The sequence below is a fragment of the Perognathus longimembris genome, chromosome 23 (assembly GCF_023159225.1).
Source record: "Perognathus longimembris pacificus isolate PPM17 chromosome 23, ASM2315922v1, whole genome shotgun sequence".
Classification (NCBI taxonomy): domain Eukaryota; kingdom Metazoa; phylum Chordata; class Mammalia; order Rodentia; family Heteromyidae; genus Perognathus; species Perognathus longimembris.
This window is the reverse complement of record NC_063183.1, coordinates 1229941-1256298: the sequence shown is the minus strand read 5'-3', so window position 1 is coordinate 1256298 and position 26358 is coordinate 1229941. Positions and strand designations below refer to the sequence as shown.

Sequence of the window (26358 nt, the reverse complement as noted above, 5' to 3'; positions counted from 1 at the left end):
AATAAAACCGTACTCTTACAGGAGCTGATATTCAACAAAGGAGCTAAAGACATACAATGGAATAAACAGAGCCTCTTCAACTACTGGTGCTGGGAGAACTGGGCAGCCATATGCAGAAAACTCAAAGTAGACCCAAGCCTATCACCATGCACCAAGATCAACTCAAAATGGATCAAGAACCTCAATATCAGACCTGAATCCTTGAAACTACTGAAGGACAGAGTAGGAAAGACGCTAGAACTTATAGGCACAGGAAGGAACTTCCTGAATAGAGTCCCAGGGGCACAACAAATAGGGGAGAGACTCGACAAATGGGACTACTACAAATTAAAAAGTTCCTGCACAGCTAAGGACATAGCCACCAAAACAGAAAGACATCCAACCATATGGGAAAGGATCTTTACCAGCACAGCAACAGACAAAGGCCTAATATCTGTCATCTACAGAGAACTCAAAAAACTAAGCCCCTCCAAGCCCAATAAACCAATTAGGAAATGGGCAAAGGAGATAAAGAGAGACTTCACAAGAGAAGAAATAAAAATGGCAAAGAAATATATGAGGAAATATTCAACATCCCTGGTAGTAAAGGAAATGCAAATAAAAACAACCCTGAGATACCACCTCACCCCAGTTAGAATGGACTATACTCTGAACTCAAGCAACAACAAATGCTGGAGGGGGTGCGGGGAAAGAGGAACCCTTCTCCATTGTTGGTGGGAGTGCAAATTAGTACAACCACTTTGGAGAACAGTATGGAGGTTTCTCAAAAAGCTCAATATAGACCTACCCTATGACCCAGCCATACCACTCCTAGGCATCTATCCTAAACAGCAAGTCCCAAGATATCAAAAAGACATTTGTACTTCCATGTTTATTGCGGCACAATTCACAATAGCCAAAATACGGAAACAACCCAGATGCCCCTCCACAGATGAATGGATCCAAAAAATATGGTACCTATACACAATGGAATACTACATAGCGATTAGGAATGGTGAAATATTGTTATTCGCAGGGAAATGGTCAGAACTCGAACAAATAATGTTGAGTGAGACAAGCCTAGAACACAGAAAACAAAGGGGCATGATCTCCCTGATATATGACTGCTAACAAAGGGAGATGGAGAGACAGTAGAGACCAGGTCTGTGAAACCAAAAACTGCTTGTCAAATGGTATTTCCCACAGGATTGGGGCAGCGACCCAACAGTATGTAACTAAAACCAAACAACTACTCAACATATAAAGGTCAATAATTGACCTCTCAGTGGAATACAATACCTCAAAAGCTATGTATGTACGTTCATATAAGACTACTGTCGACATATTGTCTAATATCTACATTACATTTAAAGCCCTAGGCGAATTTTCTTGGGCTTGGCCACTTGGCTACTGTATATGTTCTTGATACATTGTATATTGTATATATGTCTACCTGACCTAGAGAAGGGAAAGAAAAACAGGGCATAAGATATCACAAGAAATGTATACACTGCCCTACTATGTAACTGTACCCTTTTTGCACAACATCTTGTCAAAAAAAATTGTGTTCAATTAATAAATAAATTAAATTAATTAAAAAAAAGAAGTTTGTGTTGCACCCCAATAGCTCTCTAGGTCCCTGGAACTGCAGATAGCAATGTGACACTTCAATATGACCCTTTCCAAGGTCTTAGAACCAAGGCAGTTGTCAGTAATCATTGACCAAACCAGTGATTATCAGGTTAAATATTTTTCTTCTATATTTTCTCCCTAGTGGGTCACAAAAGCCCCGAAAGGACTCCACTGTGGAAACCAGAGCGTTCCTCAGATAGGGGAGAATCCTTAAGCAGGCAAAGCACTTTTGTTGTTTAAATCACTGACCACTCCTTATAAATGGGCCTGAGGTCCACTGGAACTAGAAAAGAAACTCTTGGAAGCAACCTCCTTGATGCAGTGACCCTTGGACACGACCGGAACCCTCTTTGCCCAGAAGAGAGCAGTAAAGCTACGCTATCTTACAGTTGAGGTGCCCAGTTCTAGTGCCTGAGCTGGTCCACACCATGGTCAGGTCAGGGGGCAGGGTCACAAGAAACTCCCAGTCCCAGGCACTGGAATGACAGTCTAGGAACCTATCAGCCTCCAGGGATTCAGGCACACCCATCAACTGGGAGACAGAGGCCTCATTTTCCCCCACCATGAAAACAAGACGCCAGAACTTATCATCCACCATGTAGCCAAGGGAGTGTCAGCCAGACCTGGTCTCTCCATTTCAAAAGTCTCTGCAGGAGGCCAAGTCTGGGAAGAAATGAGCTGCCTTTATAGTTGCATTGAAATGCTCAGCACAGATGATGTACCTTCGACTCTTCCAGATCCTTTCCTGAGTTCCATACTCCTCTCCAGCTTGTATATTCTAGTACTGGGGCTTACATTTGGGACCTTGCTGGGTGCCAGTAGCTCACACCTGTAATCCAAGCTACTCAGGAGGCTGAGATCTGAGGATGGCAAGCTAGGGAAGAGAAATCCTGTGAGACTCTTATCTCCAATTAACCACTAGAAAACCTGAGGTGAAGTGTTGGCTCAAAGTGGTAGAGCACTAGCCTTGGACAAAAGAGCTCAGGAACAGTGCCCAGGCCCTGAGTTCAAGCCCTATGACTAACAACAACAACAACAACAACAAAAATAGGGCCTTAAGCTCTCTTTTTGCTTTTTCACTCAAGACTGGTGCTATGACATTTGAGCCACCCGAGGCTAACACCCTCTCAGGTTTGGCTGCCTGGTTTGTTCAGGTTTGTTCAGCTTCTGAAAGATCATTGTCTTCTGAACAGCTAAGACTGGAGATGTAAGGTCCCTTTCCCAACTTGGAAATGTTATGCCTCTTTCAAAGTTCAAGCCCTAGGCAATTACTTTAATGCATTTTATCAGATTTTCTTGCAAAATACAGTCACCAGTAAATATCAGACAACATCTTGCCATGCCAACTAGTGCCTTACTACTTTGATATATGAAACTACCATCTCCTATGAGACTTTCAATCTTTATCATTGTATAGCATAACAGAAAAATAATAGTTGTTGTTGTTTGAGAAGGCGAAGAAAGAGAACTACAGTTAAGGAAACGGAAACAATTATCACAGAAAAGCAGGTATACTGAAGGACTATCTTTATGGGAGAAATTTGAATCCATCTGGTTCATTTCTTATTTCTTCATTCACTGATTCACAGGCATTAAATATAATTAGACAATCAGGCTGTCAGTTAGGGGAAGCAAAGTTAAATATTTTATAATCACAGTCCTTAAGCAGCTGAAGAATCTAATATTTTTAATCCTGTCTAAATTTGGGAGTTGGGGAAAGGCTGGCATAGTAGCTCACACTTATGATCCCAGCAACATGAGAGAAAGAGGAGGATCACCATTGGAAACTAGCTGGAACAAAGAGCATGAAAAATAGGGCAAAAAGGGCTGGAGGCATGATTCAAGTGGTAGAGTGCAAGAAACTAAGCTCACATCCTAGTATTATTACTTTTCCTTGGATCTGAGTCAGAAAAGTTCATACTTAATCCCTAACTTCCCTGTCAGTCAACCAAATAAATATATTACAAGAAATTTAGGGTAGAAATTGATCTTAGAACTTGCACCTAACAAGAGAAAAATTCAGGAAATACTCAAACATAAGTAACTCAAAAGCTTATTAGAAATAAATAGAGCCAGGCACTGGTGGCTCATGCCTGTCATCCTAACTACACAGGAGGCTGAGATCTGAGGATCGTGGTTTGAAGCCAGCCTGGGCAGCACAGGCCATGAGACTCTTATCTTCTGTTAGGAAAATGGAGGCAATCAGAAAAGGAATAGGCCAGACTCAATCGTCAACAGGCTAGGACTATTTATTTCCAGTGCAGGGCATAGACCTGCCCATGGGCTTGGAGGTTGTGTGAGGGACTGGATTTTGGGGTGGGCTCATATAGACCTTAACAAAGAAGCAGAAAATAAAAAATGGGCTATATGTTCTCCTGGGCACCAAGAGTGGTGTTCTTGGCCAGGTCCAGAGTAGAATGCTCCATCTGGGGTGTGGGGGCTATTGTCTCCTGGAGGCCAAGGTCAGAATGACCTGCTTGTGGACAAGCACAAGTGCACACACCTGGTGCTTTGCTTGATTAGGCAGGAGCCAATCCTTCATCTTCAATTAACTACCTCAAAACCGGAAGTGGCGCTGTGGCTCAAAGTGGTAGAGTGCTATAGCGCCTTGAGCAAAAAAAGCTCAGGGATAGTGCCCATTCCCTGAGTTCAAGCTGCATGACCAACAAAAAAGTAAAAAAATAAAAATAAATGAATAAATAAACAAATAAGGCAAGTCAGGTGGTGATGTGTCAGGCCTGTAATCCCCGCTACTGAGGAGACTGAGATCTGAGGATTATGTTTTGAAGCCACTGACCTGCCCCCAGGGCAGAGATGACACAGCTGGCCCCTGGGGACAATGGTGACACCTTCAGCCTGGGTCCAATGACCCTGGGTCATTGGTGACACTGCTGGTCTGTTCCCAGCACACGTCTGCCCCCAGGACATGGGTAACACCACTGGCCAGTCTTCAGGAAATGGGTGACATCAATGCCATGCACCAAGGACTTGGGTGACACTGCCACCTTCTGTTGGAACAAAGGTGACACCACCAACATTCACTGCCGGCCTGCCCCATGACATGGGTGACAATACCAGGTTTGCCCCAGGGCACAGGTGACACAACCGGCCATCCACCAGGACATGGGTGACACCGCTGCCTTCAGTTAGGACACAGGTGACATCGCCAACCTGTCCCTGGGACATCCAGGACACTGCAGACCTACCTCCAGAACATGGGTGACACCACCTGCCTGTTCCTTGGACACAAGTGAAACCACTGGCTTGCCATCAGGATTTGGGTGACACCACTGGCCTGCCCTGCTGAACACAGGTGACACTGCCAACCTGCACATGGGTGACTCCACCAGCCTGCCCCCAGAACACGGGTGACACCGCTGGCCTGAGTCCAGGAAGGGAGTGACACCGCTGGCCTGCCAACAGGGCACAAGTGCCACCACTGGCCTGCCAACAGGGCACAAGTGCCACCTCCAGCCCTCTGTCAGGACATGGGTAACACTGCAGGCCTGCTCCCAGGACATAGCTGACACCACCAGCCTGCCCTTAGGACACAGATGACATGGCCAGCCTGCCATCAGGACACGATGACACCACTGATCTACCCCCAGGACCTAGGTGACACCACCAACCTGCTCCCAGGACACTCATAACAAAGCCAGCCTGCCCCCAGGATATGGGTGACATTGCCACCTTCCCTCTGGACATGGTTGACACCACTGACATTCCCTCAGATCAAGGGTGACACCGCAGATCTTCAGTCAGGACACAGTGACACCACCAACATGCCCCTCAGCACGGGTGACAAGCACAGCTTGCATCCAGGATGTGGGTGTCCCCGCTGGCCTGCCCCCCAGACACAGGTGACACTGCCAGCCTGCACCCAGGACACAGGTGACACTGCTGGACTTCTGTCAGGACACGGAGACACCGCTGACATTTTGTCACACCAAAGATGACACCGAAGATCTTCTGTTAGTACAAGGGGAGGAGGGGAGAAGGGGAACACTGCCAGCCTTGCCCCAGGGCATGGGTGACTCCACAAGCCTGCCCCCAGGACACAAGTGGCACCACTAACCTTCCTGGGGGTCATGTGGGACCTGCTCCAGTGCATGTGTGACACCCCCGGCCTGCCCTCAGGGCATAGGTGACATCACTGGCTTGTCCCTGCCTCTGAAGCACGGGTGACACAGAAAACCTACCCCCAAGGTACAATTGACACTGCCAGCCTGCCTCCAGGACATGGGTGACACTGATGGCCTGCCCCCAACACAGGTGGACACCTCCATTCTGCCATTGGGACACAGATGGTAATGCCGGCCTGCCCCCAGGACACGGGTGACACTGCCACCTGAATCCAGGATATGGGTGTCATGGCCAACCTGCCCCGGGTCATGGGTGACACCACTGACCTGGCCCCAGGGCATGGGTGTCACCTCCAGCCTTCCCCTAGGTCATGGATGACACCTTTGGCTTGTCCCCAAGACACGGATGACACTGCTGACCTACCCCAGAACATGGGTGACACCACCTGCCTGCCTTTCTGAGAGAGACAGACAGACAGACAGAGAAAGAAAGAAAGCAGGGGAGGCCTCACGCATGGCCAAATCAGAGGCCAGTGCAGCCCTGGCTCCGATGAGTTCCAGGCCCCTGTTGAGTCTCACATTCCGCTTCAACAAGTCCATGTGCTCCTGTTAGAGCCATTAGCTCCCATCAGTCTCTGCACTGATGCAACAAGGCCTCGCATGCACCCAGTGGAATGAAGTTCCAAAAGAAACTGTTTGCTTCTGTTTTAACGTTTGTTTCCTTGGGAACCCTGGGTTCTCAGAGCCCATTTGCTCGAAGGCACATGCCTTTCATTAAGGTGGCACGAAGAACCTGACATCCAGCCAGGGCTGCAGAAGGAAAACCACTCATGTGAGATCAGGGGACGAGGCAGACGCGTGGGGAGATGCTGCCTCCTGCGTCCAGCAGAGTCTGCTGGACCCTTACGTCTCTCATTATGGGTTGCTTAGGGAGGAAAACTCTGTCTCTCCTCCTTGTTTTCATGCTAGTATATCTACATGGGGCTTCATCTCAGGAAACAGGCCCAGCGAGGCTGAGAAAACCATTTTTTGAGAGGCTCCGTAGACTAGAAGAACAGGTAGGTGGACCACAATCAGGGCAGTTGGGTTTTGTTGTTTGTTTTGGTTTTTGGGAAATGGCAACAAATGAGGAATGGATGTTACAGAAACAGCAGCAAGTATTGGGGCTCCATGGACATGAACATGCCATTTAGGGGTTTGTTTCTTTGTTTTGGTTTGGTGGTTTTGGGGTTTTGGGGGTATTGGGGGCTAGTAGGTCATGGCATTTTCACTGGTTACTGGACACCAGGCAGAGCCATCAGGTCCAGGCTCGGAGTACAGTTGGATGATTTACGGTGGGGCTTAGGAGCCTAGGACAGGGATCTGGGAGGCCTGAGCATCAGGGAAAGGACAAGAAGGGACTTGGGGCCCAAGGTTCCCAGCCAGTACCCCAGGCATAGGACTGAGAAGGTTCTAGTGCCTCTCAAAGCAGAGGCTGTCAATTGCCCCAAGGGCCCTGTGGGGGTCCTGCTTTGATTCCAGCAAAGCGATCACAGGCTGGCCCCTCTCCTTGAGGGCTACAGAGGACAGGCCACTGACCACAGCCATCCAGCTGGAGGGGGGACAGCCTGGCACCATTGCCCCTCTGGACTTGGGCCTGCGGGGCCAGCCATGGTCATTTGCTGACACCTCCCAGTGTCACAGCAGGATCAAATCTGTCACCACGTGGTGCTGCAGGTGCTTCTGATGTGTGAGCAGGGGCCTTGTCACCCCCCCCCCACCGACATAACTACCACGTGAGCAGAGGCCTTTTCCCCCCATAATTGCTGTGTGAGCGGGGGCCTTGTTGCCCCCCACCCCCCATAATGGCTCTGTCCTCTTTGCAGTTTCGAAGATTCCAAGAGGTGACCTTAACACACCTGCAGAGCATTGCTAGCAACTACAACGTGTCCTACAACATCGATGCCCGGTTCCAGAGCCTGGAGGAAGAAAGACAGGCTATGGCTCTTGCGGCCAACAGGTCCCAGGCCATAGTCCAGGGGGACCTGGCCCAGCTGAAGACCTGGGTGAGGAAGAGCAAGCGCAGAAGCCAAAAGGTGGAGGCTCGGCTCCAGGCCTTGGACCTCACCCTGAGCGCACAGCGCAGGCAACGGGCACAGGAGGGGAAGGAGCAGAAGGCGCAGCGGGAAGCTATGGCCAGCCTGAGCCAGGCCATGCAGGCCATGCAGGACACACTGGCTGGCCTGACACACCAAATCCACAGCCACGGTGCCAGACTGGCCATACTCGAGGGCCGTCTGTGGATGGACAATCACGGTACCACAGCTCCAGCAGGGACCCTTGCCCTGACCCCCAGCCAGCCTGCAAAGCCAGGCCCAGGCTCCCTGCAGCTGCAGAGGGACAGGCAGACGCAGGGGCTTTCCACACTCCAGAATCACCCTGAGGATGCCTCTCCCCTTCCCCTGAGGCCCCCAGCCCCAAGCATCCGTCAGACTCTCACACCACCAAAGGACCCTCCACAGCTAGCATGGCCCCCCCAGAGATGGGGACATGGTAAGTGTCACAGGCCTGAGGCCACACCATGCATATCCCCCAGCTCCTCCCTGGAAGCTGTGAGGAGAGGACCCTGGCTTTGCATGCCTTGACCCTGTCCCCTCTCCCACATGATAGCCTGTCTGTGGGTCCCCACTGGGGCAGGTCACTGTGGTCTACCCGGGTTGCTGTCAGGGGATTTGGGATGGACAGTGATCCTGACTTACCACAATGGCCCCACATAGCTGCCAGTGTCAGGCAGGAAAGGCAGAAAGGAGGAGACGTGGAAAGCGGGACAGAGACAGAAGCAGAAGCCAGGACAAAGACAGAGGTTTGACAGACGTGTGGAGATACAGGAAGGGCCACAAGCCAGGGGCTCCAGGCACCTCCCACCTCGGGTGAGCAGAGAAGAGGCTGCTTTTCCTCTGTATCTTATGGAGGAAACTGGCCTGGCCATCATTTTGACTTGAGCTGTGTGAGACCCACATCGGACTTGACCTCCAGCTACAAAAACTAACAGACCTGGGCCTGGGCTGGCTTTTGCTTTTGTTTTTGTTTTCTTCTGTACTGGGGATCAAACCCAGGGCTCCTTCTGTGCCATTTGAGTTAAACATTCAGCCTTCATTTTGTTGGTTGTGGGGCTTGAACTCAGGACCTGGGCACTGTCTCTGAGCCACAGCTCCACTTCTGGTTTTCTAGTGGTTAACTGGACACAGCTAGTTCTTCAAGGCCGCCTTCATTCTCAGGGCCTGCCAGTGAAATGGGTGATCATGTAGCCAGGGTAAAGTTGCCACTGCAGGTCGTGTGGCCACCACGGAGCCATAGCTCAGGGTGCCGGCTGATTCTGGGTTTTCTGGTGTTCAGGGACTGGTTTTCTCCCCACCTCTCTCTCTTTCTAGTTTGCAACGTGGGCCCTGTGTTCATTTTCCCCAACGCCTCCACCCAGAACGTGATCTCCTTCAATCCCGGCTTCCTCACAGCCCTGCGAGCCCTGTCCTTCTGCAGCTGGGTCCGCACGGCTGCTGGCCACCTGGGCACCCTCCTCTCCTACGCCACCCAGGAGAATGACAACAAGCTGGTGCTACACGGCCGGGACTCCCTGGCCCCTGGCTCCATCCACTTTGTCATTGGAGACCCAGCTTTCAGGGAGCTGCCACTGCAGCCGCTACTAGATGGGCAGTGGCACCATGTCTGCATCGTCTGGACGTCCACTGAGGGCAGGTACTGGCTTCACGTGGATCGCAGGCTGGTCGCCACTGGCTCTCGCTTCAGAGTAGGCTACGAGATCCCTCCTGGAGGGTCCCTTGTGGTGGGCCAGGAACAAGACTGCCTGGGGGGCGGGTTTGACAGCGCTGAGGCCTTCGTGGGGACTGTGGCAGGCTTGGCCATCTGGGACCGGGTCCTGGTCCCTGGAGAAATCGCAGACCTCGCCTCGGGGAGAAAGCTCCCCACAGATGCCGTTCTGACACTGGCCAATGCCACATCAGTGGAGGGATTTGTAGGGAGGATCAGCTGCAGCTGCCTGGAGCACTGTCCTTGAGACAGCCCCACAGGGGCATCCACGAGCAAAGCCAGGCCTGAGCCTCACTGCACAAGGAGAAAACACCCAGTGTGTGTGTAAGGGGGGGGGGGTGTGCAACCAAGTTCATGGTCCACAGAGTCTGCACCCTTCCATCCCCAAGGCACCATTACAGGCTGCGCCTCCAAAATCTTAACTGCTTTGTTCTGTGCAGTATACCATTTCATTCAGGCTTGAGACACCCCACAGTGGTTCTGGCTTAGACAAGGCCTCTCCTCTGAAGCATCTGTGCAGTGGTGACAGGCTAGCTGGTCCAAGACTAGTTCCTAGGGGACCTCAGTTTTCCTTGAAACTGCCAAGATGGGCTTTATGCTGATATGACCTTCTTTCCAGGCAACTTTCTAAGTGTTCCTTTGATGACAGCTGTCCCAGGAGCTCCTGTGGAGAGGGTCTAGGAGAGTTCTCTTTTCTGGCCTTCCAAGTTACAGCTCCCTCTGCCAGAGCCCTGGGGTTTGCTCACAGGCAGCCAGTCAGGCCTGTTCTGTCAACCTGTGGTGGCTGAAGCTGCCAGGGATGCCTTCAGACAGGCCAGCCATGCCTTTAAATCAACTTCATGAGGTATAATTGTCATTCTATAAAATGGGCCTTCTTAGTCCACAGTTCAAAGGTTTTTGAAAATGTGCTAACCTGTCCAGTCATCACCACCACTTGGTCCTAGAGCATTTCAGTCAGCACCCAGGCCTAGGCACCCCAAATCGACCTGTTCAGGATATCGACCAAATTGATATCTTGTTCTGGATATTTCGTGTGTGTGTGTGTGTGTGTGTGTGTGTGTGTGTGTGTGTGTGTGTGTGTTGGTCCCAGGCTTAAACTCAGGGCCTGGGCTATCCCTTAGCTCTTTTTGATCAAGGCTAGCACTCTACCACTGAAACCACAGCTCCATTTCTAGCTTTTTGGTGATTAATTGGAGATAAGAGTCTCACACAGACTTTCCTGCCTTGGCTTGGCTTTGAACTGTGATCCTCAGATCTCAGACTTCTAAATAGCTAGGATGACAGGCACAAGCCACCAGCACCCAGCTTGTTCTGAGTATTTCAAATAAACGCAATGATATATCACTTGGCCTTCTGTGTGTCTAGTCTCTTTACTTTCAGCATAATGTCTTCCACATTCCACATGCTGTAGAAGGTTTGTTTCTCCTTCATTTTTAGGCTGGCTGAATAATCTCCTATTGTATGGCTGGGCCATATTTTATTTATCCACTAACAGCTGATGGACACTTGGGTTTCGGTTTGCTTTTTGTATTTTTGTTTGTTTCTTCTGAGTGTTAGTGGTCGTAGGACTAAGCTCAGGGATTGGTGATTGCAAGGCAGGCACTGCCTCCAGCCCTCAGTTTGTGCTTATTGTGAATGAAACTGTTATAAGCATTTTCATATGAGTCACTGAGTGGATCTGTCTGTCTTATTTATCTCGTGCAGATACTCAAGAGTGAGTGGGTCATATGGCAAATTTGTGTTGCTTTCAAAAGAGCTGCCAAACTATTCTCTCTCTCTCTCTCTCTCTCTCTCTCTCTCTCTCTCTCTCTCTCTCTCTCTCTCTCTCTCTCTTTGTTTCAGTTGTGGGGCTTGAGTTCAGGGCCTTTGCGCTGTCTCTGAGCTCTTTTGCTCAAGGCTAGTCCTCTACCACTTTGAACCACAGCACCACTTCTGGTTTTCTGGTGGTTAATTGGAGGTAAGAGTCTCACAGATTTTTCTTCTTGGGCCGACTTTGAACCGCAATCCTCAGAGCCTAGCAAAAGTTTCATTTTCTTCAGTTGGTTTGTTGAGGTTTTGGGGGGAGGCCCTGTGGTTGAGTATGGGAGCCCTTGGGGCTTAGGGGTTTGTAAGCTTGACAGCCTCCTCTCCCATAGATTTGGCATGCTCCCTTCCTAAGCAACACTAAGCCCATCTACTAAGTAAATAATTAGCCTCCACCCCCTCTTCCTTGAGATGGCACTCCATTAGGGCAATTATGACCATATAAGGCAACAAGATCCCCTTAGAGTGACCTTTAGGCCTGGGCAGCTGCAGGACCCCTTATCTACCATTTGGACAGCAGCTATAAATCCTAGGCAGACATGATGAAGCCCCTAGTCTGCTCGTCCACACTGAGGTCCCCGCCTTCAAGACCTCCTGGGTTATATATGTCACACCAGACAATAGACCGCACTTCTTCTCACCTCTCCAGGTGAGAAAGGGTCTTGCTGGCCCCCTTGCCGGCAATAAACTTTTCCTTTGTTCTTCTGTACCTGGATGTCTGTGTGGTTTCTGGCAATGTCTAATATATTCTAACAGGGTTGTTTGGCTGTCTTGGGGTTTGTCCCCACTGCAGCCAGGAGCAAGGCCAGGAGCAAAGCAATGACGGAGACTGTGGAATTGGTTTTCGGAGCACTAGGGGACCTGCTGCCTCTCTCCAGCAACAGATCCTATGGTCCCATGGTCAGAGCTTTTATTTATTATCAAACAAGAGTACAAGCAGGAAGGTTGCTACATCAAAGAGACTACTTCACTAAGGACAGAAAGGTGGCTACATCAAAGAGACTACTTCAAAGAGATAAAGGTATCAGTTGGGGGGAAACAATTCTAGGATTGGCAATTTCCCAAACAAGAAAACAACCAATTTGCAGAGGCCACCTACTGGATTAAGAGGATTAACAGGAGGGTGGAAACTCTGGCCATTGTAATGCTAAGCACAGTACATCTAGACAGGGCCACCCTCAGCATTCTGAGGGACAGAGAATGGCATTCCAATTCTCTAAGGCTGTCCTTATGGCTCTTCATTTACTGTTTCCCACAATCAAAACCTTCTACTTGGTAGACAGGTACTCTACTTCTGAGCCATGTCTCCAGCCCAGGTTTTGTTGTTTTGTTTTGTGTTGTGTGGGTGTTTTTTTGTAGTCCAGGCTGTCCTTGAACTTGTACTGCTCCTGCTTCTGTCTCCTGAGTCCTAGAATTACAATATATTCCACTATGCCTTGCAAATGTTTCCATTTTTCAACATCACTTAGTATTAAGTCTTATTTTGATCATCTTTTTTTTTTTTAAAGAATTCCATATTCTGACAGGTCAAAAAATACATGCACTAGCCATTAGAAAAGGTATTTTTACTTAAGTTAAATGTGATTTTTAAAAAATTGACCCTCAGACAGTCTTGGGAGAAATGCACCAAATAGTAAGACACAAGTACTACTTCATATGTATTTAAAATAATATACAGACTGAAAACTCCAAAGATAAGGAAGCAAAGGACCTCTTCTTAATGAGTCTTGTCGTATTTAGAGGACCCTATACTCTTTACCTCATATATGGTATATACACGTGCACATCTGAGGGAAGCTGGGGGGAGGGCAAAGAATGAGTGGAAAGCTGGTGAAAAAAAATACAGTAGAGGGGGCCCAACAGCTGCAATGGACATTGATGAAAGTGAACTAAACAACTCAAGGGCAGTGGGGGGGAAGGAAGAAATGAGAGGGGAAAAAAGGAACAGATTACACTAAGCAAAAGGAAAGAAATGCATATATCACCTGACCTAGAAAAAATTGTTTTATTGTTAATGTTTGTAGAGTTCTTAAGCATTGTAGATTAGAATGATGATGTCCATCATTGGGAAGGTAAAAAACAATGATGAAAGCAGGGTGGGGTGGGTTGCGGGGAGGAAAGGTGGGAGAAAAACAAGGATGGGGGTACAAGTATGATAAGAAATGTACTCACTACCTTAAATATGTAACTGTAACCACTCTGTACATCATCTTGACAGTAAAAAGAAAAAAGAAATTGACCCTCAAATCCCCAAAGAACAGCCAAAGATCTTAAGATCATAATAGACTGGAGGCAGATGGACCCATTGGTGGCCTTGCCTTTAACAAAAGGGTAGCCTTGGGGGAGCAGTGCACAGGCTTGAGGCTGGGAACAGGCCTGCTTTTCAGAATTCACACATGCCTCCTCCCATTGTAAAAGCAAGGGACTGGCCTAGGGAAGGCCTCTGCCTAGCACTAGCAGAACCAGGGAGGCCCAAGGCATTCCCCATGCAGGTGGCTCCAGCTCTGCAGAGGTTAGACCAATGCCTGCCACTCCTTACCCACAAAGAGGCTGGTATGACAGCGATGCTCCAGCTGATCTGGTGGCAAATCTAAATGAGTCCCTTAAATTTCTCAGCAGCATCTCTCCCATCTCCATGGACTCTGTGCTCCAGGACTGCAGCTCAAGTGCAGCTGGCCGCCCTGAGTCACAGTCATAGAGGTATGCTGCATGCACACTTGAGTCACTCACTGGCTTCCACTTCCTGGGGACCACGGAACTCCCACCTATCTCTGTTTGCCTATCTTTCTGTGTGAGATATGCTGCTCAGGCTAGACTCAAACTCCTCTGCTTACACACACCAGGCTAAGAGTCCCAGCTTCTTAACCATTTTCTCTTCCTCACCTCCTCTGATGCTTTCTGGAATTCTTTTGCTTCATCTCATTCTGCATTTGAGGAAGAAGCAAAATGTCACTTTTCTTTTGGAAAGAATGGTGAGCTGATCTGTATTACTAGAGGGATACCAGGTCCCCTGGCATAGAGGCATGTAGGGGTTGATCTCCAGTGGTTTAGATGCAGAATTCTGGGTCTCAGTCTTGGATAAAAGACAAAAGCAACCATGAGTTCCTTCTACTCACCCCTTGGGGTTCAGATCCAGGACAAGAAAAGCATGAGCAGGGCATCATTTCCACCACCTCCTCATTTTCAGGTGCCCATGTTGCACAGGGAAAGACCATCAGAACATCATAGTGACAGTCTCCCAACAGCTGTTGGCTCTGTGTCCACAGAATGTGAAGCTTTAAGAGTTCAGCAGACATGGGCATTAATTAGTACATTGCAGGTTGCTGTATGCCGGCGCTCTGGAGGCAGAACCCTGGAGCAAGGGTTTGATCGGGGTCAGTCAGCAGCATTGGGCAGCACCAACAATATGATAGAAGCCCAGAGATGGGTGGGCCTTGGAACAGGCAGCCATGGGAAGCAGGTTAGGTTTGGCAAGGAGGCAGTGTGAAGGTGCGTCCACTATGACTCACCATCACACTGGGGTCAGCAACACAGTCATGTGTACATTTTGAAGTATGACCCATCTTCCCAAGTTTTTGCCACCTAAGTTTTCCATCAACCAGTTCATTCCATTCCCAGATAAGGAAAACAAAATGAGCTGGAGCAGCCCTCCAGTGAGTGGTTCCTCACAGGGAGCCTAGGCTGGCTTTGTCTTTCCCACCCTGGCATTTGCCTGACATAAGGCCCTAAGTTCCAATAGCCAGCATTTCAAATGATGCGGGGAGGGAGACAAACTGAGGCCTCTGGTCCACTACGAACTGTCTTTAGAAAATGACTCCACCTTGCTTGGCTATGGAGATTGTGACTCAAGCAGTAGAAAACTTGCCTCAAGAGTTTTGAAATTGGGGCTGGGGATATGGCCTAGTGGCAAGAGTGCCTGCCTCATATACATGAGGCCCTGGGTTCGATTCCCCAGCACCACATATACAGAAAATGGCCAGAAGTGGCGCTGTGGCTCAAGTGGCAGAGTGCTAGCCTTGAGCAAAAGGAAGCCAGGGACAGTGCTCAGGCCCTGAGTCCAAGGCCCAGGACTGGCCAAAAAAAAAAAAGAGTTTTGAAATCAAACTGACCAACATTTGATGTTAGGTGCAACTGTTGCCTGCTCCTAAGGAACCTTAAGCAAGTCAAACACGCATTATTTTTCAACCTGGTGCTCAGAGCTGAAAAGTGGAGAGGGGCTTTGCAAAGTCTTTGCCCAGTTCCACAGAAGGGCAAAGCCAGGATGCACCAATGACCAAAAAATAACCTTTTTTGAAAGAATGTTGTTCTTGATATTTCACATAAGTTATTGCATGGTGAAAACTAAAAACCCTGCTGAACTTCCTCTTATTCTGGGTTTAACTTTGGTTTTATTGAGTTATGTCTGGGAAGGAGGTATTGCTCTCCACACAAAGTTTGTTGCTCAGAAATTTTGAAATGTTGAAATTTTTTATTTGTAAATTTTCAAACTTATAAATTGTGGAAAAACAGTCTCACGGGACTTCTTCCTGCCTAGGCTGGCTTTGAACCGCGCCCCTTGGATCTCAGCCTCATGAGTAGCTGGGGTTGCAGGAGTCAGCGCGCGAGGCCTGCGGGTTTCCCCCAGCAGCTTCCTTCCCTCCGCGGTGGGGCTTGGGAGTCACTCAGGACGGGCGTCCTCACAGCGGCTGTCCCTGGGGTCGGCCTCGGGATCCTCCTTCTCTGTCTCGGGGCTCGGTAGTTGCAACCCTGGGGCTGTGGCCTGCGGCGACTCCGCTACTGACCACAGAGCAGGCCCCTGGCAAAGGCCACCGAGTCTCAGCAGCCAGCACCGGCCGGAAGCGCGGACCACAGCTCCCAGGAGGTCTCGCGCGCGCCTGGCCCTCGGCAGCCACCGTGGCTAGCCACGTGACCGGGCGCGGATCACGTGACCGCCGGCGCGGGTCACGAGAACTCACTGGGGCGGCGGATGCTTCCTGGCCGGTTCCTCCGCCGGGGACCATGGCCAACGTCTCTAAGAAGGTGTCCTGGTCCGGCCGCGACCGCGACGACGAGGAGGCGGCGCCACTACTGCGGAGGACAGCGCGACCAGACGAGGGGACGCCGCTGCTGAACGGGGCCGGGCCGACCGCGCGCCAGGTGAGGCCGCCGGGGTCCGGGGCTAGGGGGGCGCCGCGCGCCTGGTGAGGCCGCCGGGGTCCGAGGCGAGGGTGTCCCAGGAGCCCCGCCCCTCATGCTGCGACACTCTGGAGATTTCTCGGAGGGGAAATTTGTGGCTTTCTACTGGTTCTCTTTGTGAGCTGTAAATCGTATTTACTGCCCTTTGAGTCCTGGGGGATTTTTAGCAGTCTCCACGACCGAGTTTGCGCGTTCGCTGTGAATGGCCCTGGCCGGGAATCGCTGACCCCCGTCCCCTTCCTCGAAGGGGAATCGGGGCGGACACCAAGGCGGGGCTTCGTAACAGGTTACTCGCCTCGATTCCCCGTAGCACAGTTGAATTTGCGTTCTGCAGCCAAACAGTGTTAGTGGCCGTGCAACTGGAATGGGTTCTTTGCAAGAATTAGCCTTTTGTTGTTGTTGGTTGTGGGGCTTGAACTCAAGGCCTGGGTCACTGTCCCTAAGTTTCTTTGTGTTCAAGGCTAACGCTCTACCACTTGAGCCACAGTGCCACTTCCAGTTTTTAAGTGGTTAATTGGAAATGAGTCTCATGGGGACTTTTCTGCCCAGGCTGGCATTGAACCGAGATCCTCAGATGTCAGCCTCACTCAGCTAACCCCTCCCCTTTTTTAAAGAATGAATTGATTTCTTCCCTTAAGATATCACTGAAGGTGTTTTATTTTTCAATTAATAACTATTGACTGTTTGGGTTATTTTTTGTTTTTGTTTTTGTTTTTTTTGTTTTTTTGTTTTTTGTCTTTTTGCCAGTCCTGGGGCTTGGACTCAGGGCCTAAGCACTGTCCATGGCTTCTTTTTGCTCAAGGCTAACACTCTACCACTTGAGCTACAGCGCCACTTCCAGCTTTTTCTGTGTATGTGATACTGAGGAATTGAACCCAGGGCTTCATGTATTCGAGGCAAGCACTCTACCACTAGGCCATATTCCCAGCCTTTATTGAATATTCTTAACTTTAAAAAATAATTGACTGTGGCTGGCTCTAAGGCCACTGAGGTGCATAAAACAGCTTCCTTCCCACTAGAGACAGGCTCAGTGCCCTGCAAGGACCCATGAGGGGTCACATTGGTGCTAAGTTTGCAGAGTGTAAGATTCTCAGGAAAGCAGTGCAACAGCAGAGGACAGTGTCCATCTGAGACTCTACAATAGTTTGGACTACAGTGTGGGGCGTGGAAGTCAGACCTGTTGTGTCATGAGCTGGCTTTGAGTTTAGCTCATCTCTGAAGCTGCTCAGTAGGAAGCTGGGAACTCAGCACAGGGGAAGCTCAGCCTGCCATAGCAAGTAGGACAGGCACAACAGGAAACTGGGAATCCTGGACTCCTGTGCATAGTAGCACCTAAGGGCCTCACCAGGACCTATAACCTAACTGTGCCACTTTTCTCATTTGTCCAAAGTTAATGCAGTATTGCACCGAGCACGGTGCCTGTGAGAAAACACTCAGTAGATATTAGCTGTTCCTAATGTTCCTGTTGTTCCAGCAACAAAGGAGGGAAACAGCAACCCCAAGATGATGTGTTTTAGCACTTGACATTCGTGCATGGCTCCATTAGCAGCTGAGTAAGTTTTATAGTGCTGCTTTCCTGGGGGAAGCTCTGCTGTGTCCAGTGGGCAGGCTCACACGGAGGGTCAAGCATTCTCGTGCTGCCTGACCAAGAGCCTTGGATGGGCTCAGGGCCCTTGTGAAGTAAAACATTGACACAGGCCGACAGCCACTTGAGAACGTTCTGGTAAAGTGAACATGAACTTGTTCTTGCTGCCTTTCTTTTGAAACAGGGTCCCAGAGTAACCTCAGGCCCAGAGTAGCCTCATACTTAAAATTCTCTTGCCTCTGCAGAGGAGCAAAGATACAGTTGTGCATCTCTACTTCTAGCTAGGATATTTACAAGTTTTACAAGTTTCCAGAACTTTTTTTCATCTTGCAAAACTGAAACTATGTACTCTATAAATTACTTTTTCTTTTCCTGCTTTTTTTTCTTTTATCTTTCTGTGTGTATGTGCGTGTGCGTGTGTGCGTGCACATGCACATGCACGTGCTGTTCCTGGGGTTTGAACTCCCTGAAATTTTGTACTCAACCTAGTGCTCTACCACTTGAGCCAGACAACTCCACTTCTGGCTTTTTTGGGTAGTTAATTGGAGATCAGAGTTTCAGATTTTTCTGCCCATGTTGGCTTTGAACCAGTCTTCAGATCTCAGCTTCCTGAGTAGCTAAGATTATAGGCCTGGGCCACTGGTGCCCAGCTTATTTGTTTTTGTTGTCTGTACCAACACCATGACTTGAATTCGGAGCATGATGCCCTCACTCAGTTTGTTCATGGCTGGCATTCTACCACTTGAGCTATGCCTCCAGTCCAGCATTTTGCTAATTAATTGGAGATGGAATAAGGGAATTTTCCTGCCTGTGCTGGCTTCGAACCTGGCATCCTCAGATCTCAGCCTCCTGAACAGCTAGAATTAAAAGTGTGAGCTAGGGCTAGAAATGTGGCTTATTGGTAGCGTGCTTGCCTAGCATTCATGAAGCCCTGGATTCCATTCCTCAGAACCAAGTGGCTCAAGTGGTCCAGTGCTAGCCTTCAGCAAAAAGAAGCCAGGGACAGTGTCCAGGCCCTGAATTCAAGCCCCAGGACTGGCAAAACAAAACAAATTACAGGCATGAGACACTGGCACCCTGCTGTTGCTATGACTTCCAAATAGTTATGGATTCTCAGGAAATCATTATGGTAGTACACAGCAGACCTGAGGCTTTATATAATTGGAGCTTAGTGCTGGAGCCAGAAGTTTGCCAGCTGTGCTGTGCTGGTTTTGTGTGAGAACCACGTTAACATGATCTAGCAGCCAGGATACCTCCTCACCCCATGAGGAGCAGCAGTGCAGCTGGCAATGGGGCAGTGGTAGGGCCAGGACTCCTAGCCTTTCTTTTCCTTTTTTTTTTTTTCTTTTCTTTTCCTTTCCTTTTTTTCTTTATTTTCCCCCCAGTCATAGGGCTTGAACTAGGCACTGTCCCTGAGCCTCTCTGTGCTCAAAGCTAGCACTCTACCACTTGAGCCACAGAGCCACTTCAGGCTTTTTCTGTTTATGTGATACTGATGAATCAAACCCAGGGCTTCATGCATGTTAGGCAAGCACTCTATTGCTAAGCCACATTCCCAGCTCACTCCTAGGTTTTCTTTTTTTTTTTTTTTATGGCTCTTTTCAGTTTATTGCATGAAGGAGTTACACTAGTCCAAGTTAAAAGTGGACCCCAAATGGTTACATTATACAAGCTGTGAGGTTTTTAAACTTGTGACAAGGGACAGGAGGGAAATTCTACTCATTGCAAGGAAATCCTCACTTAAGCTTCAATGAGCCACAAGCACTTAAAACCCATGAACCTTCAGCTGATCGTCCTTAGCCAGTCCAATCTCTACCAGGAACTGGCGTATGTTCTTGCGCTGGTCACCCTTTAGCTGAATTACTTCTCCATATTCTGGATGCTCAATTACAGTACCATTGCAGGCAAATTTCTTCTTAAACACCTTCACTAGTTTCTTTTTTATCGTAATCATCAGTGATCCCTTGGACAGTAGTAAGGGTCTTCCTGCCGTTTCTCTGTTGAATTCTTTTTGTTTTTTTTTTGTTGTTTTTTTTTTTTTTGGCCAGTCCTGGGCCTTGGATTCAGGGCCTGAGCACTGTCCCTGGCTTCCTTTTGCTCAAGGCTAGCACTCTGCCACTTGAGCCACAGTGCCACTTCTGGCTGTTTTCTGTATATGTGGTGCTGGGGAATCGAACCCAGGGCCTCATGTATACGAGGCAAGCTCTCTTGCCACTAGGCCCTATCCCCAGCCCCCTCTGTTGAATTCTTATATGGATATAATCCTCAGTGCCAGCAGCAAGCAGGTCATCACCCTTACTTGCATCAGCAAAGGGGTCGAAAGAGTGGAGGTTCTGGATAGCGGACATACGATACGATTCCTTTTCCTTGGTGGAAACGGCCTGCGGAAGGCGGCTGCGGGAGAAGGCGGGCGGGGGGGAGGGGGACGGAGTGTCGGGAAGCGAGGGGGCTCAAGGGGGAGGCAGCTGAGTCCTTGGCGGCGGCTCAGTGACTGGGGCCACTCCTAGGTTTTCTACCGGCCTTTACCTAACTGTATTTTCAGCTCTCCCTGCTACTGCCAGACCATGCTTTCCCAGGTGTGATTGTTGTTTACCTGGCATTCCTCAGTACCACATGCACAGAAAAAGTTATAAGTGGTGCTGTGGCTCAAGTGGTAGAGCACTAGCTTTGAGCAGAAGAAGCTCAAGGACAGTGCCTTGGCCCTGAGTTCAAGCCCTAGGGCTGGAAGAAAAATTTAAACAAACAACAACAACAAAAAAAAACCCGCTGATATTTCTCAGGCAGATGCAAGTCTGTGTTCCTGGGTGCTGTGGAGCAGTACAGGGCCCTTAGCTTGTCCGGCTCATATCAGCAGTCTCGAGGTGGTACTGACAGTTGCTCTTTGCTGTGTTTGTCAGCCCTGCCTTACTCTTCCACCTGTCTACTGCAGCCCAGTGCCTGTGGAATCTCCCTGTGGGGTTCATGGGGCTCATGGTACCTGATGCTCCCAGTGTCCAGTGGGGGCAGGCCTGCTAGACACACTGCCTGTCACGTGCACCTTCACTCATAGACAGATGGGGAAGCCTTGGGCTGCCTCCTGGGCAGAGTTCTCGTATGAACTGGGGCTTCCCTCTTGCTGTGCCGTGGCTGGCATGCTCGGGTGTGCCTGCTCTTCTCCCAGGCCCAAGGGTCTGTCCTCTGCTCCTGGGGATCATGCAACCAACTTCAGTGGAGTCCTGGGCAGAGTGACAGGTGAAAGGGAAGGTCAAGTTCTCAGAGCCTGTGAGCTCTCCAGAGGATATAGGGCCCCCTCCTGGCCTTCAGAGACTTTGGATCTGCCAGCTGTTCTCTTCTGTGGTGTCCTCACCTGTCACTGGTACTGATCCCCATCTGGCATGGGCTGTTCCCTTCTGTGATGTCCTCGCCTATCACTGGTGGTGGTGGTCTCCATCTGGCATGAGAGAAGGGGGGTGGTTTTCCATTGGTACCTGGCTGCCCCTGGTGTGTCAACCACATTTTGCATCATTATCATGTGCTTGGGGGCCTCTGCATAAGTTTGGAGGGACCCTTGTTCTGGAAGCTGGTGGGATTTGGGAGGTTGGATGGTGGAGGTGGCTGTGTCAGCTTGGGTGATAAGCTGCTGGAACTGACCACAGAGTTCTTGATCTGCTGCCCGTTGTTTTCTACTGCTGGCCATGGGGCACCCACTAATGGCTCTCCCTGAGCTGAGAAGCTAGCCCCTCCCCCAGCGTATTTGTAAAAACTCAGAAAATAGTTAAGGGATCTCTTCGGAAGGAGGAGGAGAAGTGCATGGTGCCACCTCTTCCCACTCTGCCACCCTCCCCTGGCCAGCAGGGGCTCCCAGGGGCAGGGGTGGAGCCCAACCAGGGGCACATTGCCCCCCACATCCCCACGCTGTGCTGTTGGAGAGCTCTATGGCTGAGCCCCCCACAGCTCTGTATCATCACCCTTCCTACTGGAGGCCCACAGCAGCACATTCTAAGCCAGTGGAAGCCACAATGCATGTGGCATTGTGGATGTGGAAGACAGTGAGGCCCCGCCCCAGGGCCAGTGGTGTAAAAGAAGGAATGGGGCGCAGCAGAGTGGAGTGCAGGCGAGGAATGTCCAGGCACCCTCCTAGGCTGGGCTTGTCGGCGGAGCAGCACTGTTATGAGCGGGCCTGGACCCTTGGGGCACCCCTAGCTCCTGTGGCAGGTACCTTACCACCTCTCTTCTGCTTTTAGTTGCCACATTCTGCATTTTTCCAAATTGGACAAATGAAAAACATGGAGCTGGATGATGAGCCCTTGGATCCGGTGAGTGGCACGTATCCTCACTCCTTTTCCCACAGAACTGCATCCTCACGGGACAGTGCCCAACATGAGGATGGAGGACAGTGGGAGGTGCCAGGCAGGGGTGGTGGGACAGCATGGCTGGCAGACAGCAGGGGGCCCCCAGAGACGGTGCAGAGTGTAGACTGCTCCAGGGAAATGTGGGCTCTGAGGCCACATAACCATGTCAGCCGAAAGGGCAGAGGTAGACAGGAGTAGTAGAGGAAGAATCATGGAGCACGGAGACCCTGGGTGGGAGTGGGTGTGGTAGGAGGGCCAAAGGGCTCTGGGGAAGGTGGGGTGGGATCCCAGAGGGGTGGGGCGTCCTTGGAGAATGTGAAGGTTGGTCATATCTTCTAATGTCAGAATGGACTCTTGGATCTCCTAAAAATGACCCTTCCACTAAGCTGGGTGGGGCTCAAATTAACTACCCCTCTGATGGCACACTGCAGCTCCAGTTTGTCCCAGTGGCCTGTGGGGCTGCACATTCTCACCTGCCCTGCCATGTATAGACTCGTGGACTCTGTCCTTTGCTCTGCTGGCCTAGCACAGTGTACTAGTGGATTTTGGGGTGTTCAGCTAACCTAGTGCTCCTGAGACAAGCCCATCTCAGTCATGGTTTTCCTGGATTCCTTGCTTCTGTCTGTGCCGTAGAGGATGCTAGTTCTTGTATTCTAGGGCAGATGTTAGGCTTCTGTGAGTGCCTGTTCTGCCAGTAGAGTTGGGGAGTGTCCCTTCGTCTGCTCCCTGCTCCTCATTCCCAAAGAAAGCACAGACATTCCGGTAAGCCGTGCACTTGGAGAGCTGAGGCAGGATTGAGAGTTCCAGGACAGCCTAGATTACATAGTGAGACCCTGTCTCCAAGAAAAAAAAAACCAACTCTGTGATTCTGCCTTTCCTTCTACAGGAAGTGGACCCACCCCACCCCTGTCCCAAGGAGATCCCACACAATGAGAAGCTTCTGTCCCTCAAGTATGAGGTGGGCCCCCTGTCCTGGGCCCAGGCCCTGTACCCTCCCCAGCCCCTCCTGTCCCCATCCTTGGTTGGTAATCGCCCCTGTGCCCCGCTCTGCAGAGCTTGGACTACGACAACAGTGAGAACCAGCTCTTCCTGGAAGAGGAGAGGCGGATCAACCACACGGTACGTGAGGGCCCTGGGGCACTGGCCATGCCACTGTCCTGTATTGCCTTCTCCCTCTCCTCTGGCCTGCACCTCTGTTCCAAAGCTGCTGTTTGATGATGTTTGGATCTCTTGGGAGCATCACCCACTCATGCCTTGTGGTACTGCGTGTCATTAAAACATGGGCAAGACTTGGCCTGGGTGCTGTACACTGTCTGCATGTGGTGGCCTTAAGAGCCATCAGCCACTCACAGCAGCTCCAGAGCCGTCTGCATCCCATCATTGGCTGACTCCACCTCTCTCCGCAGGCTTTCAGGACAGTGGAGATCAAGCGCTGGGTCATCTGCGCCCTCATCGGGATCCTCACTGGCCTCGTGGCCTGCTTCATCGACATCGTGGTAGAGAACCTGGCTGGCCTCAAGTACAGGGTCATCAAGGATAGTATCCTTTATACCACCCGGTGGGGGACGGGGGCGAAGGCCTCTGCCTTCACAGGTGGGCAGAGCCAAGCGGCCCAGCCCTGTGGGGCTTTCTATCCCTTGTGTGGGTGTCCAGTCTGGGGATGCCTAGACCAGTAGCTGCACCAAACATCTGTGGTGTCCACTCACCTGTGGCTCTGCAGGTTACCACGCAGCTTCTGTTTACAAGCTGTGTACCATGGCCTAGCTCCAGGGGTGAAAGCAGGGCAGCGTGGGCCATGAGGACAGCTGTTCTTGGCCTTGACTTGCTTCCAGACATTGACAGGTTCACAGAGAAGGGTGGGCTGTCCTTCTCTCTCCTGCTGTGGGCCACGCTCAATTCAGCCTTTGTGCTCGTAGGCTCCGTGATTGTGGCCTTCATTGAGGTATAGTGGTGTGCATTGGGCATTTCAGGGCAAGGGATAGGGGACAGCACAAGGACGGGCATTCCCTGGTGGCTACAGGTTGTGCATGCTTTATGCTAGTGAGAATCAGGAGCCATGTCAGATCCAGTGGTACAGACAGGAGAAAATTCAGTGTTGCCTCACCTCAGACCCCTGGCAATGCCATTTCAGGCTCAGCAGCACAGGTCCATGCCACTCCTGCCCTTGTCCTCCACTCCCTTACTACCCACCTTCACCCCATACTCCATACAGGCCCCATGCTCACACAAAGCAGGATCTGCCCAGAGCACCGGCATACCCAGACCTCACCCTCCCTGGCCTGTAGTGTGGTCTTGGGAGGGGTCAGCCGGTCAACAGGGCCAGGCAGAGAAAGAGGCAGGACCAGCTTCTCCCTAGTGCCACCTCACTCCGCCCCAAGGCAAGGTGTATCTTTTATCCTGGGATACTAGAGGGTTCCACCCAGGTCAGTCATTCCCGTGCTATTCTTCCCCTTTTTATAGGTTGCTACCCTTATTTCTCATCCTTGTCATAGGGTGATAGACGAAAGAAGTAGTTCCAGAACCTTCTCTTTGGGGACAGTGCAGTGACCCCATGTTCTTGCTTGGTGCTCCGTCCCGGAGTGTCTCCCTGAGCCACTCCTTTGGGAGCATGTAGACACTGTGTCTCCACCTGGGCCCCTGGCACAGCCCACAGGGTTTACTTCCTTGGCAGGATTGGGGTGGAAGTGAAGACCTGTATGCACTAAGCAGAAAGTCCTTCCTGGGGCCTGGTTTCCCTTGGCTTATGGGGCCTTACCTCGCTTTCTCTGTGGTGTCCCTTTCTCTTTCTAGCCAGTAGCTGCAGGCAGTGGGATCCCACAGATCAAGTGCTTCCTCAATGGGGTGAAGATCCCCCACGTGGTGCGGCTCAAGGTGAGCTGTGGTGACCTGGGATTTACCAGCATATCTCTTGCCTTTCCCTCTTCTGTGCTTGGTGCTGATGTGCGCACAGGTGCTGGCAGGTGTACCCTGAAAGTGACAGTGCTCGGGCTTTGTGCACAGTAACTAGCAGGAGAACACCTAGGCAGGGTGCGCGTTAACTAGCAGGAGAACACAGCCAGGGCACGCATTAACTAGCAGGGGAACACTTTTTATTATGGTCACAGCTGTGTAGAACATGCCATCACATAGCATTGCATAGCTGTTGGTATTTCAGAACCACTGCCATTATGCTTAATGTCAGCGTCAGTCTCCTTGCTCCATGAGGTTTGGGTGGTTTTGACTACAGTCCACCTACAGCCTATTTTGCCCACGTGGCCAGCCTTCCTGGACTGAGACTGGCCAGAGGGCTTGCTGTCCCTGGGTCAGGAGACTCGTTCAGAGCATGGGTCCTCCTGTGGCTCTTGTAGGTCTGGGGTGCCATGGCTGAGGAAGGCTGTGTGGTCACGCTCTGAGGAGCAGGTGGTTTAGTGCCGGCTGGGGAGCCCTCATGCTCACTATAGAATAGCACGGGAATGACTGACCTGGGTGGAACCCTCTAGAAGCTGTACTCATTAGCCAGCTGACTGATTTAAGAGGCTTCCTCAGTGCCTGCATGGAGCGTGAAGCTCCTCTGCGTGGGTCTTTTTGCCCCTGGCAGGCATGCATATGTAGTGTGGGTTCTGTCCCCTATGGCGCCCAGGTGAACGGTCACTTCCACTTTCTCTCGTGTGCTGTGAATAGTTGCCACCCTCCAGCAGACTTAAGAGCCACCTTTACGACTCTGCCTTACCAGGGAGGCTGACAGTCCTCCATGAGATGGTACTAGAAGCCCAGAGTGACAGTCCCTGCAGTCCCTGTGCTGATGATGAGAGGGTGTACATTGGTGGAGGAGGGGGGGAGGGATGGATGGACAGATGCGTGGTGGGTACTACACTGTGGCCATCTTGCTTTGGGAAGGAAACCAGAAAAAAGACATGTCCCTTGTGTGGAGGTATCTGGGCCCACAGAGTATGGGAGAGGGAGAAGAAGGGGGCCACTGCCCACAACA

The 26358-nt window shown here is 50.7% G+C and overlaps 2 protein-coding genes across 4 annotated transcripts in view; both read left to right on the top strand.

Moving 5' to 3' along the window:
• Positions 1-6610: 6610 nt before the first annotated feature.
• Positions 6611-9744, top strand: Ptx4 (pentraxin 4). Of its 3 annotated transcripts, none has more exons than XM_048332745.1 (3): positions 6611-6751; positions 7649-8231; positions 9104-9744. In XM_048332745.1, exons 1-3 carry the CDS (start codon positions 6611-6613, stop codon positions 9742-9744), a joined length of 1365 nt encoding a protein of 454 aa, XP_048188702.1. The 3 variants fall into 3 exon arrangements, with proteins under 3 accessions (XP_048188702.1, XP_048188700.1, XP_048188701.1); XM_048332743.1 differs by having other exon boundaries at positions 7559-8225; XM_048332744.1 differs by having other exon boundaries at positions 7559-8231.
• Positions 9745-16209: 6465 nt separating this feature from the next.
• Clcn7 (chloride voltage-gated channel 7) overlaps positions 16210-26358 on the top strand; it is a 22716-nt gene continuing 12567 nt past the window's right edge. The window contains exons 1-7 of the mRNA XM_048332737.1: positions 16210-16436; positions 22284-22355; positions 23278-23349; positions 23445-23510; positions 23798-23930; positions 24224-24333; positions 25182-25262. Coding sequence (XP_048188694.1) covers positions 16299-16436; positions 22284-22355; positions 23278-23349; positions 23445-23510; positions 23798-23930; positions 24224-24333; positions 25182-25262 — 672 coding nt within the window. The 5' untranslated portion in view covers positions 16210-16298. The remainder of the gene's footprint in view (positions 16437-22283; positions 22356-23277; positions 23350-23444; positions 23511-23797; positions 23931-24223; positions 24334-25181; positions 25263-26358) is intronic.